General features: G+C 50.0%; 1 protein-coding gene across 2 annotated transcripts in view; it reads right to left on the bottom strand.

Moving 5' to 3' along the window:
• Positions 1-286: 286 nt before the first annotated feature.
• LOC120856104 (NADH-cytochrome b5 reductase-like) overlaps positions 287-18,750 on the bottom strand; it is a 25,496-nt gene continuing 7,032 nt past the window's right edge. For both annotated transcript variants that reach the window (XM_040231076.1, XM_040231077.1), the window contains 4 exons: positions 13,329-13,416; positions 9,850-9,954; positions 5,975-6,178; positions 287-2,330 (listed from right to left, as the gene is read on the bottom strand). In XM_040231076.1, the coding sequence (XP_040087010.1) occupies positions 2,127-2,330; positions 5,975-6,178; positions 9,850-9,954; positions 13,329-13,416 (601 nt within the window). In that variant the 3' untranslated portion in view covers positions 287-2,126. The remainder of the gene's footprint in view (positions 2,331-5,974; positions 6,179-9,849; positions 9,955-13,328; positions 13,417-18,750) is intronic.

The raw sequence follows: 18,750 nt of genomic DNA, 5'->3' as shown, positions 1-18,750 counted from the left end.
CAAATAAGGGAGAGGAAAAGGTGAATGAAGATGCCCCGACTGAGAGACCCTGAGAAAGGAAAAGTGCCTCGCTTGAGTCACAGGAGAGGCAGAGTGAGGTCACAGTTCCTGTCTGGGACTCAGCTGCTCAGAGAAGGGCCTTCTCCTTACCCTAGGCTGAAAAGAGGCTTTGCAACAGACCAGGATTCCCTGAAGCTCAGTCCATGGAAGGCTGGTCTCAAAATGTTCTCCAGTTTAAAAAGCCTGGGAAACCCTGGTTAAAACGAAAAATCTTTCTCTACCACTAGACTTTTCAGAAACTTTATTATGCTCACATGCTTACATGCACATAATTGCTGGCAAAGGCCACAGGCTGTGTTCTCCACATCTATATGACCATGGAATGCTGTCTGTGAAACTTGGTTTGAAACCTTTGGCACCACCCCACAATTGCCTGTCTTTATTTATTGAACATGCCACAGCACGGAGTTTTGTTGCAACTTTTTGGGCAGTGCAGGAAAACCCTATTTCACAAATGAAAATGACTCCAAGCCCCAAGATATAAATGGGATAAAAACAGAACTGCTCTGGTTGGAGGGGGTCCTGGGGATCCCACCCAGCTTCCATTCCTTCACAGCAGCCATGCCAGGAACTATGCTATCCTAGAGTCCAGTCTAAAAAAAATCACTGGTACAGAATCTGTGGACAGGGCTGACATTATAAATCTGGCTTCTGATGCTGGCCCCGCAGTGAACTGTTTTATATTGGGCGATCACACGGCCTCTCTGGGCCCTGATTTCCCCATTGATATAATGAGTCTGATAGAAGAGATACTTTCTGGAGTCCTGAGCTTTAACCTCTGATATGATGAGGACTGGGCTTCCCAGGTGGGGCTAGTGGTAAAGAATTTGCCTGCCAATGTAGGTGGCATGGGTGGGTTCGAGCCCTGGGCTGGGAAGATCCCCTGGAGGAGGGTATGGCAACCCATTCTACTATTTTTGCCCAGAGAATTCCAGGGATAGAGGAGCCTGGCGGGCAAAGAGTCAGACAAGACTTAAGTGACTTAGCATGCACACACGCATGTGACGAAGACTGTGATTTTATGACTGCAAAATTCTAACTCTTTGATTTTATGGTCCTTTGATTCTGAGATTCCATGGCTTAATATTCCAATTCTGGGACTGCCTGTAGCCAGCTGGAGCTGGTGCAGCAGACAGGAGCACAGGCTGCAAAAAAAGCAGAATTCATTAACTGCAGTGTGCTGCCCAGGAGCACTGGGTTCCCTGGGGAGGGCATGCCCCGTTCAGGATGGAGCGGGTGGCGTGTGGAGGGGAGGGAACAGCAGCAGCTCAATGGGCAGAGCAGGGAGAGGGACCCAGGTCTCCCGACTCCTGCTCTATCTTTAGATCTCCATAGCAACCGTCACCAGGGTGCTGAGCTGCCGGTGCGGGCTGAGCTGGCTGCCTGCGGGAGGGAGGGGCATTAGCTTCCTTCCGTACCTCTTTTGCCAGGGAAAGGACTCTGGGCTGAGCTCTCAAAGCCAGGAAAGGGAGACTGAGAGGGAAGCCCTTTGCAGCAGGAAAGGCCTGGGGCCAAAAGAAAGGTAGTCTAGGGCCCCACCTTGCTCTGAAATGTGGTCAGGTCAAAGAAGCCTTGACCTTCATTGTGTCAGGCTCACAGCACTAGAGGCCCAGACAGCAAGTTCTTCCTCCAGCCTCCCCTGCGGTCATTCCCTAAACAGTCAGTGAGCACCTCCTCTGAGCTGGCCTTGAGGCCACAAGAGATACACAGACTCCAGGGAAAGCAGGCTTTGGCTGAGGAATCAGGAAAGCCCCTCCCAGTCCTCCTCCTGCCAATTCCTACTCAGCCAGGACCTGGCTCCTTCCAGGAAGTCCTCCCTGACTCCCCACTCCTGTTCAGGACTCCTACAATCCCATCCTCTCTCCTCCCAGCAGGATGCCTGTCGGAGCGTCAGTGACCTCGTGGGATGGATGAGAAATGGAGGTCTGCAGAGGCAAAGATATTCGTCCCAGGTCACCTGGAGCACGAACAGCAGTCTCCCATTCATGTCTTCGGATTCCAGTCCATGCTCCTTCCTGCTTCCCAGTGCCGGGCCCCAGGCCTGAGCTTTAGAAACGAGGCCAGGCCTAGAAGAGGAAGTAGGAGTCCTCGGCCAGGCCTGCGTGCAGCAAGTACCCAGCCACGTCCTTGGTAAACTCGGCTGATCCACAGACCAGAGCGAATGGCTTTCTCCGACAGGAGCCGACCAGTTCTTCAAGCAGGTCCCGGTCTAGGCGGCCAAAGCGGGTCCTGTCCCGGTAACTCCAGGGGAGCTGCTCCAGGGAGTTCTCCTGGGAGGATGAGAGACAGTGGGGGTGAGTCCTGGGCATCCTCAGAGTTCACACAGTCAGCTCCTCTCTGCCAAACAAGGAACCTGAGCCAGAGGGGATGCATGCTTCACCCAGCCCCACCACAGGCCAGGTACTTCCTTCCACATGGACTCAGGTCACCCTCACAGAAGCCTGTGGACCAGTAAGCACAGGTGAGGCACAGGGAGGAGGAGGGATGTCCCTGGGACACATGATGTGGGGCAGCAGTGGGATCAGACTGTGGGTCCCATCATGTCCACTGCCTCCCAGGGGCTGCTGTCCCTGACACTCTGGGGGGAATGTTTTCTCACCGTGACTATGGGTCTCCCAGTATCTTTCCAAGGTTATTTATCACCATCACTCTCAGAGCATAACTTTTGTGCATTTAAGTTTTCGATTCACTTGTTGAGTTAACCAATGCCTACTGAGTGGACTCGACGGACATGAGTTTGCACAAGCTCTGGGGAGTTGGTGATGGACAGGGAAGCCTGGGATGCTGTAGTCCACGGGGTCACAAAGAGTCGGACACGACTGAGCAACTGAACTCACTGACTGAGTGGACTGTGCCTGGCTCTGTGCTAGGCAATGGGGACAGGACAGCTGCTCCAGGCAGACAGGGCTCCTGGCCTCATCTGGCTGTGCATCAGCGATCCCAGGCTGCCTTAACCAAGAGAGGGGTTTATTTCTCTCACATGGGAAGGCTAGAGGTAGCATTCCGGGGGTGTATGAGGCCCCAGGCTCTTTCTCGTTCTGCTCCTCTAGCCTTAGCTTGTGGCTTTCATCCCCAAGGTTATAAAAGAAAATCTCCACTACCAGCTGACTTGGAAAAATTTCTTTTAAGTAAACATTTTCTTGAAGTATAACATATGTATACATATGTCATATATTGTATATGTATTGACAGTTTGGAGAATTTTGACAAAAGAGAAGAAGCCATGTAACCAGCATCCAAAACAAATAAAACCCCAGCAGAATAGGGCTGTCACCTCTGCAGATGCTATTGAGGTGAACTTCTCACTCCTAGAGCCAAGCTGCGAGACAGGATGGAGAGGGGGTGTTGGGGCTGGAATGCAAGCTGTGCCACCAATTTCTGGTGAGTGACCATGACCTCTCTGAGCTACCGTGATGAGTGATGAGTGCGAGGTGATTGAGAAACCCTGAAAGAGGCTCCATGAGAGCAGGCCTAGAATCCCAGGCGCACTCAGAGCCCATCAGATCCCGCGGGCCTCTGAGGACAGTGCTCTGCTGCTCATAGCGGACCCTCTCTGATGATCAGCATCTTCTTGTGTGCCCTTTGTGCTCTGACCTGTCCAACGGGCCCCCTCGAGGGCAGGAACCAGCAGGGCCCACTGGCCTTGCCCCTCCTTCCCACTGCCCAATCCCTGCTTCCTCCCTGACCAGTTCATTCAGTGCGGCTCACCCTGACTGTACTCCAAGGGATGCATGGGGTCTGGTTGCTGCTCAAGTGGGGAGGGGACCCTCAACAACGAGAATGCAGTGGGGTGGGTGAAGGAGAGCCTGGGCCGTGACAGCAGAAACATCTACACCAGCCTGGAGGCTCAGGGAAGTTCCCAGGATGGAATTACACCTCTGCAGAGAGATGTGAGGGATGAGTGGGCGTTAGCTTAAGAAGCAGGAAAAAGTGCTCTCTGTGGGGGAACAGCACGCACAAAGGCAGAAAAGCATGGAGCGTCGCAACCACGGGCAGACCAGTGACGCCAAACGCAGCATGCAGTGGATGGAGGAGGGCCAGGGTGCGAGGCTGCAGAGGGCTGGCACATAGTCCTGAGAGCCGTGGGGAGCCAGGGAAGGGCAGGAAGCGGGGCGGCGATGTGGTCAGAGCTGCCCTTCCAGCGACAGGATGAAGGACAAATAGGCAAGAAGTGGCCTGAACAGGAAGACCCTTGACGATGCTGTCACTATGGCCCAGGCAGCAGCTGGACTGGAGGGAGCACGGACAGACAGGAGGCACCTCTCACTCCGTCCTCCCCCACCTGCCCTTGCTATTGATAGCCAGCCCACTCGCCTGCCCAAGCCCAGGGCACCGGCATCATCAAAACCCTGGCCCAAGGTAGAAGGTCCCGTATTGCTGGTGAACTTTAACTCTGCCCTCAAGCCCAGGCTCAAATGCCATCTGCTCTGTGAAGCCCTCTCTGCTTGCTGCCAGCACCCTGAACACACACCACAGCACTGATCCCTGTGCTGTTTTATACCAGCAAGCAAGAAAACCATGGCCTCTCCACCAACTTGCTGTGTTACCTTGGGCAAGGTTCTTAACCTCTCTGTGCCTCAGTTTCCACATTCATTAAAAGGCCATGATGGCAGTACAAGCCTCCAAAGATTTTGGTGGGGACTATATGAGTTAATACACAAACAGTGCTTGGAACAGTGCCAGGCACAGAGAAAGAGCTCGATGAAGGGAAGCCCTTGTCAGCCGTCTCTGGCTGCCTCCACATATATAGGTGAGCCCCTGGAGGCCAGGAAGAGGGCATCTTCATCATCTTCCTTTTTAAGCAGGACTGGCCCTTCCCTCACCCCTCTCCCCTTGGCTGTCCACTAGCCCTCTGCTCCATCTCTGACCTTGGGCATTGCTGTCGCTGCTCACGCTCACCAAGCATGACATCCTGGGTGATCAGGCCACTGAGCATTCCTCCTGATAGACAGGCCTGTGGACTCTGGCTCCTGGGGACCTCAGGATCTCTGCTTTCCTGACAGCCTCCCAACCACAATGTCGAGGATCACAGAAGTCTTTAGGGACACTCTAAAGCTGCCTCCAGAGTTAACTGATGAGAAGGGTGCTCCAAAGTACAGGGCAACGAGGCTGACCCTGAGCAAGAGAATGGAGGGGAGACACCAGCAGGGGACCCCAACCCAGGGTGTGTGGGAAAGAAAAACGAAGCTACAGCCTAGGGGAAGGCACACGCACAAAGACAGCTGAAGGCCTAGCTTGAGGTAAGGGGCAAGACAGCCCCCACCCCCGTGCTGTGGCCCTGAGGGGAGGGCCCGGAGGGGTGCCTTGAATGAACGGCGGCGGGACAGGGAACCAAAGGGAAGAGGGCTCAGGAAGCAAAGCCATTTCTAGCTAGAGTGGCTGGGGCTTGCACGGAAAAGGGATGTGGAAAAAACCCTAACAAATGCCATGAACTTGGATCCAGTTTACTCCACCAGCTGTTGACAGGGTGAGTGCCTCCTCCGTGCCTGGCACTCGGTGGAGCACTGAGAGACTGGTAACTGAGAAATATGTCCCTGCCTCAATCAGCTATGACAGCCAGAGGATGTCTGTGCCTGGCCCACTGCTTCCATCACCAGGCCCCTTGCCCAGAGGCTGGATGGCAGGCTGCAAAGCATGCTGGGTGAGAGCTGGTGCCCTGGAAGCAGTCAGCCTGGGGCTCAGATCCTGGCCTCACCCTGTCTGGCAGCGTGACGCAATCTGGTGCCTTCACCTCTGAGCGTCAGCTTCCTCATCTGCATGACCAGCGTGACAACACAGGCACACGCTGTGGGCACCACCAGTGGCGAGAATGATTATTACGGCCCGGGTGAGAGAGCCCACAGCAGGCCCTCGGGAGGGGTGCAAGGGGGCAGCAGAGTCTCCATCAGGGACGGAAGTCATCCCCTGGGCTCACCTGGCTGAGGACAAAGAAGGTGCGGACATTCCAGAAACGGGCCTGCTCCTGGAGGAAGGGTTTCAGGTAGATGCCCTCAAAGGTCTTGAAGCAGCCGACCAGGGTGATGAAGGTCTCGTCCTCTGCGTTGTCTGTGATGCTCTGGAGGATGGGCACCATGGGGGCCAGCCCGGTGCCAGCAGCCAGCATGAGGAGCTCCCCATACTGGGGAGCAAGACAGTGCATGACGGGGCTGGGTTGGGAAGAGGTCTTACCCCACCTACCAACTATGGGGCCTTTTCCTGGGTGTGCTTAAACTGGACGGTACTGTCCTTCTGGGTTGTCCTGCCCATCTGAGTTCCCTCTCTACCCGCTCCGGGGAACCCTCCATGCCTGTGAGCTATAGCTTGTGAGGCCTATGCAACAGAAATCATGGAATCCGGAGGCTGCAAGGAAAAGCAGTGGTGCAGCCATCCTGCACATGTCTGGCTGTCTTCTAAAGCATCCCCACCGGACTCTGCTTACACACTTCTGCTGACAGGCAGTCCAGTAGATCAAACCAGCCAATCTTAAAGGAAATCAACTCTGAATACTCATTGGAAGGACTGATGCTGAAGCGCCAATCCTTCGGCCACCTGATGCAAAGAGCTGACTCATTGGAAAAGACCCTGATGCTGGGAAAGATTAAAGGCAGAAGGAGAAGAGGGTGACAAAGGATGAGATGGTTGGATGGCATCACTGACTCAATGGACATGAATTTCGGCAAACTCTGGGAGATGGTGAGGCTCAGGGAAGCCTGACTGCAGTCCGTGAGGTCGCAAAAAGTCAGACACGACTTGGCGACTGAACAACAAGCCCACTACTTCCCAAGAAGTCTGCTGTATTACAAGCTGACTCCCCTTGCCAGGGAGGGCTTCTCATCTCAATGACCTGAAACCTGCTCCAGCCAAAGCTTTGCCCACCACCCCCATCCTGGCCCTGCCCTCTGGGCTGCTTCCTCTGCCCCAGGGCCACCTTGCAGAGATCTGAGGACCCTGGCTTGGACCCTGAGCCTGCTCTTCTCTAGACTAAATGAGATACTATACCTCAGTGCCTGGCACAGTGCTGGCCCAGAGAGCCAGGCAATAAAGTGAGCTCCCAAGGAGCCCCTGTTCCATCAACTCCTCCTCGCCAAACCTGTTTCCTGGCTGAAGGTCTCTTTAAGATCAGTGCTGTGCAGGTTAGTGCGTGACCCGCACAGTGAAGTGTTCACCACTACGCTTTGTAGGTTTCTGAGTGCAGTCCGAGTTTCCGCTGCACACCACAGTACTGCATGGAACACTTCTTGGACCATGCAGATCTCGGGGTAAACCCTCAGCCCTATGATCTGGGCAAGTTCTTTCACTTCTCAGAGCCTTGGTTTCTTCACTGGTTTAAAAAAAAAAAATAGACCTCTGCAGAAGAGCACCTATCTCAGAATTGCCATGAGGATTAAAGAGATGACAAGTGCCTGGTACGGAGCCTGGGACTTAATGCAGCTACATTCCTGCCCTTCACTGAGCCCTACTGCCGGCCCATCATCCTGTCCTGTGCTCCGATTCCCCCAGCCTCCAGTCACGGGGTCTGCCGTGTATCACCTCTTTTCTCCCATCACTGCTCAGGCTCTCCTCTGGGGAGCCTCCCCTGAGCCACAGGCGGGTGTTCCCACAGCCTTTGGCACACCCGGCTCACCCTGTGTTGTTGCCATCAATCTGTGTGCCCGTCTCCCCATCAGACTGGGAGCATCTGGAGGACAGGGCTCATCTGACCCATCTCCGGCTGCCAGGATCCAGCACTGCCCTGGCCCTGGGTGAACCCCTATGAATGTCTATGGAACAAATGCAAGACAGATGCTAACGTGCCAGTCTCAGGGCTGACGTGAGCCACCTGCCACGAAGCTGGCTGCAGAGTGGCAAGACTGGCCTGCACCCTGGCACCCACACAGGAGCAGAGCGGAGTCTCAGCCACAGTCTCAGCAGCCAAACGTTGGTGCGCGAGATGCCATGTCCTTTCCTTCACAGCCAGGCCCTGTGCCCTCCCAGATAGCAAGGGTGGGGCTTTCCCAAGGGGTCTGTGGATGCCAAGGTTGTAAGACTGTTAGGTCTGGGAAGATGGCCTGCAGGTATTTTTTATTTCTTCTTTTAGCTTCTTTATATCTGCAGATTTTGGGGGGTTAATGAACAGATACTACATTTGTAATAAGGAGAATACCAATAAAAGCTATTTTTAAATTATGCAAAAAGAATGGACACACAGACAGAGCAAACAAACTTGTGAGGACTTCCCTGGGGGTCCAGTGGTTAAGAGTCTGCACTTCAAATGCAGGGGTGCAAGTTTGACCCTGGTGCAGGGACTGGGATCCACAGGCCATGTGGCATGGCCAAAAAAGAAAACAAACTTATGGTTACCAAGGAGGAAAAGAGACAAGGGATGAATTAGGAGTTTGGAATTAACATACACACTGCCACATATAAACTAGATAACCAACAGCGACGTACTGTATAGCACAGGAAACAATACTTAATATTTTGTAATAACCTATAAGGGAAAAGAATCTGAAAAAGAATGTATATATATGTGTGTGTATATAACTGAATCACTCTGCTGTATATCTGAAGCTATCACAACATTGTAAATCAATTATACTTCAATTAAAAATAGAATAGGAAGAATGATTCATTCTTTTCCATTTCTTTTGCTTTGTTTTCCTCATTGTAAAGGTAATAGGTACTCATTGTGGGTAATTTGGAAAATATAATGAAGAAAATAAAAATCACCCATAATTCCACCACCCAGAGCTGCTAACATTTTATTGCTTTTTTTAAAAAAAATACTTTTTCTGTATAATCTAACTTAAGTTTCCTAGCTTGTTGTGTATTCAGTATTTTACTTAGTATTGGTCACTTACAGCATAAGCATCAGCATCATTTATAAACATAATTTTAAAATCCAGGACAGTAGGGTCTATCAAGTATCTGTAACCAGTGTACCTAATTGCTCTGCTGTTGGATGTTCAGCTGTCTCCAATTTCTTGCTATTATAAATAAGCTGCAATGAACCTGTGCAAGAGGTAGCATTTGGATTCTTTCCATAGGACAGACTTCAGAAGTGGAAGCACTGGGTCAAAGATGTGAAGATTCCTAAGACTCCCAGTGGTGGTTTAGTTGTTCAGTCGAGTCTACCTCTTTGCAACCCCATGGACTGTGGCCCACCAGGCTCCTTTGTCCATGGGACTTCCCAGGCAGGAATACTGGAGTGGTTTGCCATTTCCTTCTCCAAGGGATCTTCCCAATCCAAGGACAGAACCCAGGTCTCCTGCATTGCAGGTGGTCTCTTGTATTGCAGGCAGATTCTTTGCAAACTAAGAAACAAGGAAGTCCCAAGTCCCCAGAACATACTGTCAAGTTGTTTTCTTATATGCACCAATTGATGAGAAACTACTGTTTTTTCCTAGGAATGTCAGGGGAGGACTTGAACATGCCATGAAGATGAGGGGAAGACCCCTTGGCCTGGGAGGCAGGGGACTTCCAAGCAGCAAGTCACAAGGTATACTTAGGGAGTGGTTTCCGTAATCTTGTAAATGACCCGTGAAACTGGAAAGAGATCTGAGAGTCAGCTGGCATAAGGGCCCTACATGCTGAACTTAGTCTGAATTTTTCCAAGCCATGTTCAGGCATGGGTGGTTCTGGGACATGGGCAGTTTTGTTTCTTAGTACCTATCCCATCTCCTCCCATGTCCAACCCCAAGTATACTCTTGGCATTAGGTCTGGGCTCAAGAAGAATGGCACAATGAGATTCTATGGCCTGAAACATGAGAACCGCAGTCCTGGAGGCTAAGCCGGCAGGGGTCTCCTGAGGACACAGCGTGGGCACTGACCTGGTTTGGTTTATAGAAGAAGCCTCCGAAGGGTCCTCTCCAGAAAGCTGTGTCTCCTGCTTTCCAGGACTTGACATACCGGGACATCAGCCCAGTCTGGTAGCACTGGAAGCAAACAAAAGGGAGACCTCACTGGGACAGGCACGCACTGCCAATACAAACCACGTCAGCCTCAAGCTCAGTACTTTACACGTGTTGTCTCATTTAATCCTTCTATTCATCCACGAAGTTAGTACTGTCAGCCCTTGTTTTCAGATGAGGCCCAGAACCTTACATAGAAGGTAAATGGTAAGACCAGGATGAGAATCTGTATGACTATCAGCCTTAACTACAGAGGTCTCAAACCAAATAACCAGGGGCCACACAGGTAACATAACTGACTGAAGAATCAGGTAAGAGACAATTAATGGCACCTAACAGTCTCAGCATCAGGCAGACAAGAGTGAATGGTGGGGACTAAGGTAAATTGGTGAGCAAATACTCTTTTTAAAGGAAGAAGACACTTTGCAAATTCCAGTCCACAGTCCACAGGGCCAGTGATGCCAGATCTGACTTTTGAAGAGGGGCAGGAAATCCATATTTTTAAGAAAATTTTCCCATTTTTGAAATGTTAGCAATTAATTCAAAAATTTAACACACTATACAGGCCAAACCCAAATATATTTGTAGGCTAGAGGCAGTCTGTGGGCCACTCACTTGTAATCTCTGCATATCCCTACACTGTCTCCTGGCTGGATGAAAAAAATGAAGGTTGTGGGGGGGATTCCTCCATGGGAGAAGGGTAGTATGCACTTGCTGGGCGCCCACCCACTCTGTGCTAGGCACTATGCTGGGGCTGCGGGGGAGACAGCTGGACCTTAAGCTCCGTGAAAGCAGCCAGTGCCTGAATCATAGAAAAGACTTAAACATTTGAATGAACAAATCAGTAACCAGATCAGGCCCTCCTAAGTTTAAGGAGCTCGCAGTCTAAGAGGGACCTAAGCCTCAGACATACACAAGGCAGAGACAGTCTAATGCCTGAGGAGGTGCAGTCACTTCCCATGGAGTGGGACTGAGCAGAGCTTCCTGGAGAGGGAAGCAGTGGGGCCAGACCTTGAAGACTGGGTAGGATCAGACTCACTGGAGATGGGAGCAGACGGGCACAGGGAATTCTGGGCATCAGGTGTGGTATGCTCAGGGGTAGGACAGCCCAGGTCATGCTCTAGGAACAGCAAGTGGACACAATAGAGTAGGGGTCAGGGGCGAGCACTGGGAGAGAGGACTGGAAGAGTGTTTGGAGAAATTATAACCAGGCCTGAAGGAGAGACTGGGCTTTGGTCACCAGACTTGCTTTTAAGCATTCGCAGCCACTTCTGGTACCATCGCTGCCTTCCTTGGGCAGCAAACGCATAAAGCAAAGAACGTCCTTGGCTGACCTAGAAGAGGTCTGGGGAGGAGGCTACAGTTCTTTTAACTTGCTGAAAGATACATTTCAGCCTATCCCTTGTTTTGTGGCCCCAGTCCTGGGGAGGCACAGTCCCAGGGGTGGCCTTAGAAGCCCTATGGCACAGAGAGAACTCAAGGAGAAAGGAAGGATTTTTCTGTGCTTCTGGCACTCACACAGAGCCTGGCACAGGGTAAACCCTCAAAACACATTTGTTAAACAGAACTGACACTGGACTTGTTCTTCTATTTGGGATCATATTACCCAAGAGGCCTTGGGACAATATCATCTCTCTGAGCTTTAGTTTCTTCATCTGCAAAGTGGGGAGAATATGATCTACTCTGCAGGGTGGTTACAAGGTTGAAATGAGGTAATTAAAGAGCTAGACGCAGTACCTGGAGCCCAGAAGGTGCCTGAGAAATGGGAGTTCCCCTTTCCTGTCTTTAAGGGAGCGTAAACCTTAGAAAACCCGCCTGCCGTCCCAATTTGCCAAGACATTTCCAGTTCTTCCCAGCCAGCGGCTTAGGGATAATTAAGCATCTCTCTGAAGAGAGGCTTTCTGGTAAACGAAGGAGAAAATCAGCCTTGCAGCTGGGAGTGATCCAGCTGCCCCGAAGTACTGTCTCTAGGCTTATCCTTTCAATAGAAACACACCCAGACAAGCAGCTTGGGGAAGTGGGCCATTTGGAGAGGATTTGTGGAATCTCCCAGACAAACAGTTGCGTGAAGGGATCCCATCCAAGCTTATGTTTGAGGGAATAAATACTTGAGCTCTGAAGGCAGGCGGGGAAGGCGGGAGCCATAGATTGTGCTGGGGACTTGGAATCAGGAGGCCAGGGCTTACTACCTGCGGAGCCTCAGGCTCTTCTGGGGTCTCAGTTTACCTGTCAATGAAAGGGGGATAATTTCTGTCCTACAAGGGAGACAAAGGATGTGAACACCTATCTTTAGGATTCTGTTTGGGAAAAGATCTAGAGCTTTGTATTAGGCCGACTCATGTGAAACTGCTGGTTCCATAAGTCAAAAATGTTAGCATGTCAGCAATTTCATGTAGTTCAACCTAATTATTTTTGCACGTAATTTGAACTTCATGACTTCTTATACATTTATTGCCTACTCCTTGGGTCTCTAGGGCATTTTGCACCCAGCCCACTCTGTTCATCTCATCTCTACCAACTGCCCAGCCCACCTTGGCTGCCCCCACAAGCACATCTCCCTCCACCACTCAGACTAAGTATAGTTCCCACCAGACCCTGCTCTATTTCACCTCTCCCCGCCTTTGGTTATCCAGCCCTGGAAAGCCACCTCTAATCTGTACTCCTTCTTCAAGGCCCAACTCAAATGCCCTGGCCCCTGCCAACTCCTTCCATAATAAACTAATTTCAGTTAGCTTGGTTCCATGTCCCATCTTTTGCCTGCGCACCCACTCTGTTCCAAGACAAATGACTGGAACAAATCATGCCCCAAATCATGCCCCCTTGGCTGCTGTATATACGCACTGCTCAGCACTCAGAGCTTCCTCCCCACTCCTGAGTTTAACACAGAACTCACACGCACAGCTTCCTCGAGGAAGCCCAGCCCACTTTCCCTGCGGCCCCAGGTGCCCTGAGCTGGGCTGGGGCCTGCTGCACCTACCACCTTGCAGTGTCCCAATCTGGCCCCATCTGAGGGTGGGCACTGGGTCTGACTCCCCTGGATGCCTGTGCCCAGCATACAGAAGGAGCCCATGACTTGGTTCCCCTTTCCCTGGCTCAGTGCTCACGCTCCGGTAGTAGTAAGAAGGTGAGGAGGAAGAGCCTTACTCTTCTCAGTCCAAGCCTTTTGTCCATAAACTCTATCGGGAACATGCCCTCTGTTGGTGAGGCAGCAGCCCCTTTTCCCTAGGAAAGGGGATGAGAAAAGGCCACCCCCATTGTCCCTGCTCTTCCCTCCAGCCAGCCTCCTCCCATGTGAATCCTGGCTTTTCCCACGTCAAAGGGAAGTGCCCAACCCTGACCAAGTTGGCAAATGGAGGTCCAATCCTTGGCTCTTAGAGCAACCGTGTGAGTTGACTTACCTTGATTAAAACTTCAAAGTATCCTTCTGCATTGGCGGGGCTGATGGGCGTATAGGCTCTCTGAATTTCTAAGTCATCTACTGTCCCTCTGGGAAAGAGATGCACTTGGTCAGGCAGTCAGCCAGTCATTCAACAAATCCTTAGAGTACCTAACCTGTGCCAGGCTGGTGAAAGTGAAGCTAGGGTCCCAGTCATCCCAGTGGTCCTCACTGAGGGGCAGGCAAGGTGGAGCAGAAGACAAGAGTACTGGGCTCCCCCACGACTGCATGCTGGCTGTGAGACCCTGGGCAGGTCACTTAAACCTCCAGTTGCTCCTTCTATAAAATGGGGACAATCACCCATGCCCCTGCTATGTGGTTCCATTGGGATTACAGATGAAAAGGTGCTTCAAAAAGCACACTGATGATGTGAGCTGTTTTAGGACATCACTGAGGTTTTTCCTGACCTCTCCCTGACCATAGCATGATCAAGATAAAAACAGCTATGTTTAACAACTGTTTCAGTTCAGTTCAGTTGCTCAGTCGTGTCTGACTCTTTGCGACCCCATGAATTGCAGCACGCCAGGCCTCCCTGTCCATCACCGAGTTCACCCAAACTCATGTCCATCGAGTCGGTGATGCCATCCAACCATCTCATCCTCTGTCGTCCCCTTCTCCTCCTGCCCCCAATCCCTCCCAGCATCAGAGTCTCTTCCAATGAGTCAACTCTTCGCATGAGGTGGCCAAAGTACTGGAGTCTCAGCTTTAGCATGAGTCCTTCCAATGAACACCCAGGACTGATCTCCTTTAGAATAGACTGGTTGGATCTCCTTGCAGTCCAAGGGACTCTCAAGAGTCTTCTCCAACACCACAGTTCAAAAGCATCAATTCTTCGGTGCTCAGCTTTCTTCACAGTCCAACTCTCACATCCATACATGACTACAGGGAAAACCATAGCTTTGACTAGACGGACCTTTGTTGGCAAAGTAATGTCTCTGCTTTTGAATATGCTATCTAGGTTGGTCATAACTTTTCTTCCAAGGAGTAAGCGTCTTTTAATTTCATGGCTGCAATCACCATCTGCAGTGATTTTGGAGCCCCCCAAAATAAAATTTGACACTGTTTCCCCACCTATTTCCCATGAAGTGATGGGACCAGATGCCATGATCTTCGTTTTCTGAATGTTGAGCCTTAAGCCAACTTTTTCACTCTCCTCTTTACTTTCATCAAGAGGGTTTTTAGTTCCTCTTCACTTTCTGCCATAAGGGTGGTGTCATCTTCATATCTGAGGTGATTGATATTTCTCCCGGCAATCTTGATTTCAGCTTGTGCTTCTTCCAGCCCAGCGTTTCTCATGATGTACTCTGCATATAAGTTAAATAAGCCGGGGGACAATATACAGCCTTGATGTACTCCTTTTCCTATTTGGAACCAGTCTGTTGTTCCATGTCCAGTTCTAACTGTTGCTTTCTGACCTGCATATAGGTTTCTTAAGAGGCAGGTCAGGTGGTCTGGTATTCCCATCTTTTTCAGAATTTCCCACAGTTTATTGTGATCCATACAGTCAAAGGCTTTGGCATAGTCAATAAAGCAGAAATAGATGTTTTTCTGGAACTCTCTTGCTTTTTCCATGATCCAGTGGATGTTGGCAATTTGATCTCTGGTTCCTCTGCCTTTTCTACAACCAGCTTGAACATCTGGAAGTTCACGGTTCACGTATTTCTGAAGCCTGCCTTGGAGAATTTTGAGCATTACTTTACTAGTGTGTGAGATGAATGCAATTGTGCGGTAGTTTAAGTATTCTTTGGCATTGCCTTTCTTTGGGATTGGAATGAAAACGGACCTTTCCCAGTCCTGTGGCCACTGCTGAGTTTTCCAAATTTGTTGGCATATTGAGTGCAGCATTTTCACAGCATCATCTTTAAGAATTTGAAATAGCTCAACTGGAATTCCATCACCTATAGTGATGCTTTCTAAGGCCCACTTCACATTCCAGGATGTCTGGCTCTGGGTGAGTGATCACACCATTGTGATTATCTTGGTCATGAAGATCTTTTTTGTACAGTTCTTCTGTGTATTCTTGCCACCTCTTCTTAATATCTTCTGCTTCTGTTAGGTCCATACCATTTCTGTCCTTTATCGAGCCCATCTTTGCATGAAATATTCCCTTGGTATCTCTAATTTTCTGGAAGAGATGTCTAGTCTTCCCCATTCTGTTGTTTTCCTCTATTTCTTTGCATTGATCGCTGAGGAAGGCTTTCTTATCTCTTCTTGTTATTCTTTGGAATTCTACATTCAGATGCTTATATCTTTCCTTTTCTCCTTTGCTTTTTGCTTCTCTTCTTTTCACAGCTATTTGTAAGGCTTCCCCAGGCAGCCATTTTGCTTTTTTGCATTTCTTTTCCATGGGGATGGTCTTGATCCCTGTCTCCTGTACAATGTCCATAGTTCATCAGGCACTCTATCTATCAGATCTAGGCCCTTAAATCTATTTCTCACTTCCACTATATAATCATAAGGGATTTGATTTAAGTCATACCTGAATGGTCTAGTGGTTTTCCCTACTTTCTTCAATTTAAGTCTGAATTTGGCAATAAGGAGTTCATGATCTAAGCCATAGTCAGCTCCCAGTCTTGTTTTTGCTGCCTGTATAGAGGTTCTCCATCTTTGGCTGCAAAGAATACAATCAATCTGATTTCGGTGTTGACCATCTGGTGATGTCCATGTGTAGAGTCTTCTCTTTGTTGTTGGAAGAGGGTGTTTGCTATGACCAGTGCGTTCTCTTGGCAAAACTCTATTAGTCTTTGCCCTGCTTCATTCCGCATTCCAAGGCCAAATTTGTCTGTTACTCCAGGTATTTCTTGACTTCCTACTTTTGCATTCCAGTCCCCTATAATGAAAAGGACATCTTTTTTGGGTGTTAGTTCTAAAAGGTCTTGTAGGTCTTCATAGAACCATTCAACTTCAGCTTCTTCAGCGTTACTGGTTGGGGCATAGACTTGGATTACTGTGATATTGAATGGTACATTTAGCAAATACTATGACATGCCAGGAGCATTGGAATTATAAAGGATCCTCAAAGGTGCCCTCATCAGTATTATCAACAAGGGGGCCAGAAGGATAATCATGCAGACATGTTGTATTAAGTACCTATGATGCACCACGTATATTACAGGCAGTACCTCATTTATTGCAAACAATAACCAAAATGAGGAAACCAGGGCTTAGAGAAGGGATGCCACCTGCCTGAGGTCACCCAGCTAGAATCAACTGTAGCTCTGTCTGCCTCAGAGCCAGGTTACCTACCACTACTCCTCAGAGCTTCCCTGGAGCACTCAAGCACCCCTTTCTTGAACCCTACTATGTACAAAATTTTCTCCTCCAAGGTATGCAAAGATTAAAAAGGCTCATCCTAATGTATCAAAAATTGGGCAGAAACATTCAATAAATGCTTACAGAACAAGGAACTAACAGAGCATATAGCATGGCTTAGATGCAAAGGGCACTGTGACATTTGCTATGACAAAGTAAGTCACGGGCACTCTCATCTGGGGAACCTCAGAAGGCCTCCCTGAGCTGGGTATTAAAAGATGAGCCAGCCACTAACACGTGAAAATGGGGACAGGAAGTAAAGGGAAGAACCTAGGCAAAAGCTTGTGCTGTGCTGTGCTTAGTCACTCAGGCGTATCCAACTCTTTGCCACCCCATGGACTGTAGCCCGCCAGGCTCCTCTGTCCATGGGGATTCTCCAGGCAAGAATATGACAGTGGGTTGCCATGCCTCCTCCAGGGGGAAAAGCTTAGAGGTAGTTTAATGTAGGGCAAGCCAGGAACTAGTGAGAGGGGCAAGCATGGGGGGTGGGCAGCAGAGAAGAACTGCAGGGGCTATAGGTTGGCGTGTTGCTGGGGAGGTGCTGTGGAGCACCATAAGGGGTCTGAATGAGGAGGGATGTGGGTGTCCTGAGAGTGACAGAGACAGTGGAGAGGGACCAGACCAGAAGCAGGCAGTTCTGGGCATCCCTGACTTATGGATGGAGGGTTTCTTGGGCTCTGACCTGTCCTGTGGCTCCTAAAGGAACAATGACCTTTAAGGACCGGCCAGCCAGGCCACAGGCCAGAATGAGCTGTATACAAACAGAAGGGGTCCATGTGAGGCAAGTGACCAGAGTGTGATGAGTAATAAGCTCTCTCTTGGTTTCCTTCCTGGCTATACCTTCTGTCTCCTTTGCTGGCTCTACTTCCTCTTGACAACACTGTAAATGGTGGAGTTGCCAGGGTTAAGTCCTAACTCTTTCCTTCTTTCCATGTCCCACATGCTCCCAAAGGCCAGCCCAGGTATAACGATATACCTGGATGCTTCCCAGATCCATGCCTGCAGCTCAGATCTCTCTGCTGAGCATCAGGCCTAGAGAGCTGACTGCCTGCTAGATGCCTCCACCTGGAGGTCCCAAAGAGTCTTGTCCCTGGGTAGGTGGAGGTGGGGATTGAGGTGGGAGGAGAGGACAAAATTAAGCCGGGTGGAAGAGGGAAGTGCAGAAGAGTGAAGGGTGTAATTCGGGAGGCGGGCTGTCTGGGCTTGAATCCTTATTAGCTCTATGATACTGGGCTGCTGCTGCTGCTAAGTCGCTTCAGTCGTGTCCGACTCTGTGCGACCCCTGGGATTCTCCAGGCAAAAACACTGGAGTGGGTTACCATTTCCTTTTCCAATGCATGAAAGTGAAAAGTGAAAGTGAAGTTGCTCAGTTGTGTCCGACTCTTAGCAACCCCATGGACTGCAGCCCACCAGGCTCCTCAGTCCATTGGATTTTCCAGGCAAGAGTACTGGGGTGGGGTGCCATTGCCTTCCCCGATGCAAGTCTCTTATTTTCAATGTCTGTCTCCTTTCTATCAACTGGTGCTAATTGTATGAGGTTAACGCCACAAGCTCTGGAGCCACACTGTTTGCTTTTGAACCCTAGCTCCAACATCTGCCAATTGGGTGATCTTGGGGAAGTTATTAAACCTCTCTGACTTCAGTTTCCCCTCTGGTATGACAACGGTATCTACCACACAGGATTTTGTGAACAACAAATAAGCTCATACATATGAGCATAAACTGTATGAAAAAAGTGTTTGTCGTTATTATTTATCATGAAAATACATTATCTTGGTCAATTCCAGGAGCCCTCTAAGTCATGTATCAGAGTGTTTACTCTGGAGATGACAAATGGAGGCGTTAGGAAGGTTAAGCAAGTTGCCCTAGACCACACTGCTAACAAATGGCAGAGCAGGGGTGCAAAGCCTGGGTCCTCCCACTACCTGAGTGTAGTGTAGGATGGGGTCCTCTCACTACCTGAGTATACCATAGGACGGGGTCCTCCCACTACCTGAGTGTACCATAGGATGAGCTGCTCCCATTACCTGAGTGTACTGTAGGATGAGGTCCTCCCACCACCTGAGTGTAGC

The sequence above is a fragment of the Oryx dammah genome, unplaced genomic scaffold (assembly GCF_014754425.2).
Source record: "Oryx dammah isolate SB20612 unplaced genomic scaffold, SCBI_Odam_1.1 HiC_scaffold_28, whole genome shotgun sequence".
Taxonomy (NCBI): domain Eukaryota; kingdom Metazoa; phylum Chordata; class Mammalia; order Artiodactyla; family Bovidae; genus Oryx; species Oryx dammah.
The sequence above is the reverse complement of the archived record's forward strand: the minus strand, read 5'-3'. Positions and strand labels throughout refer to the sequence as shown.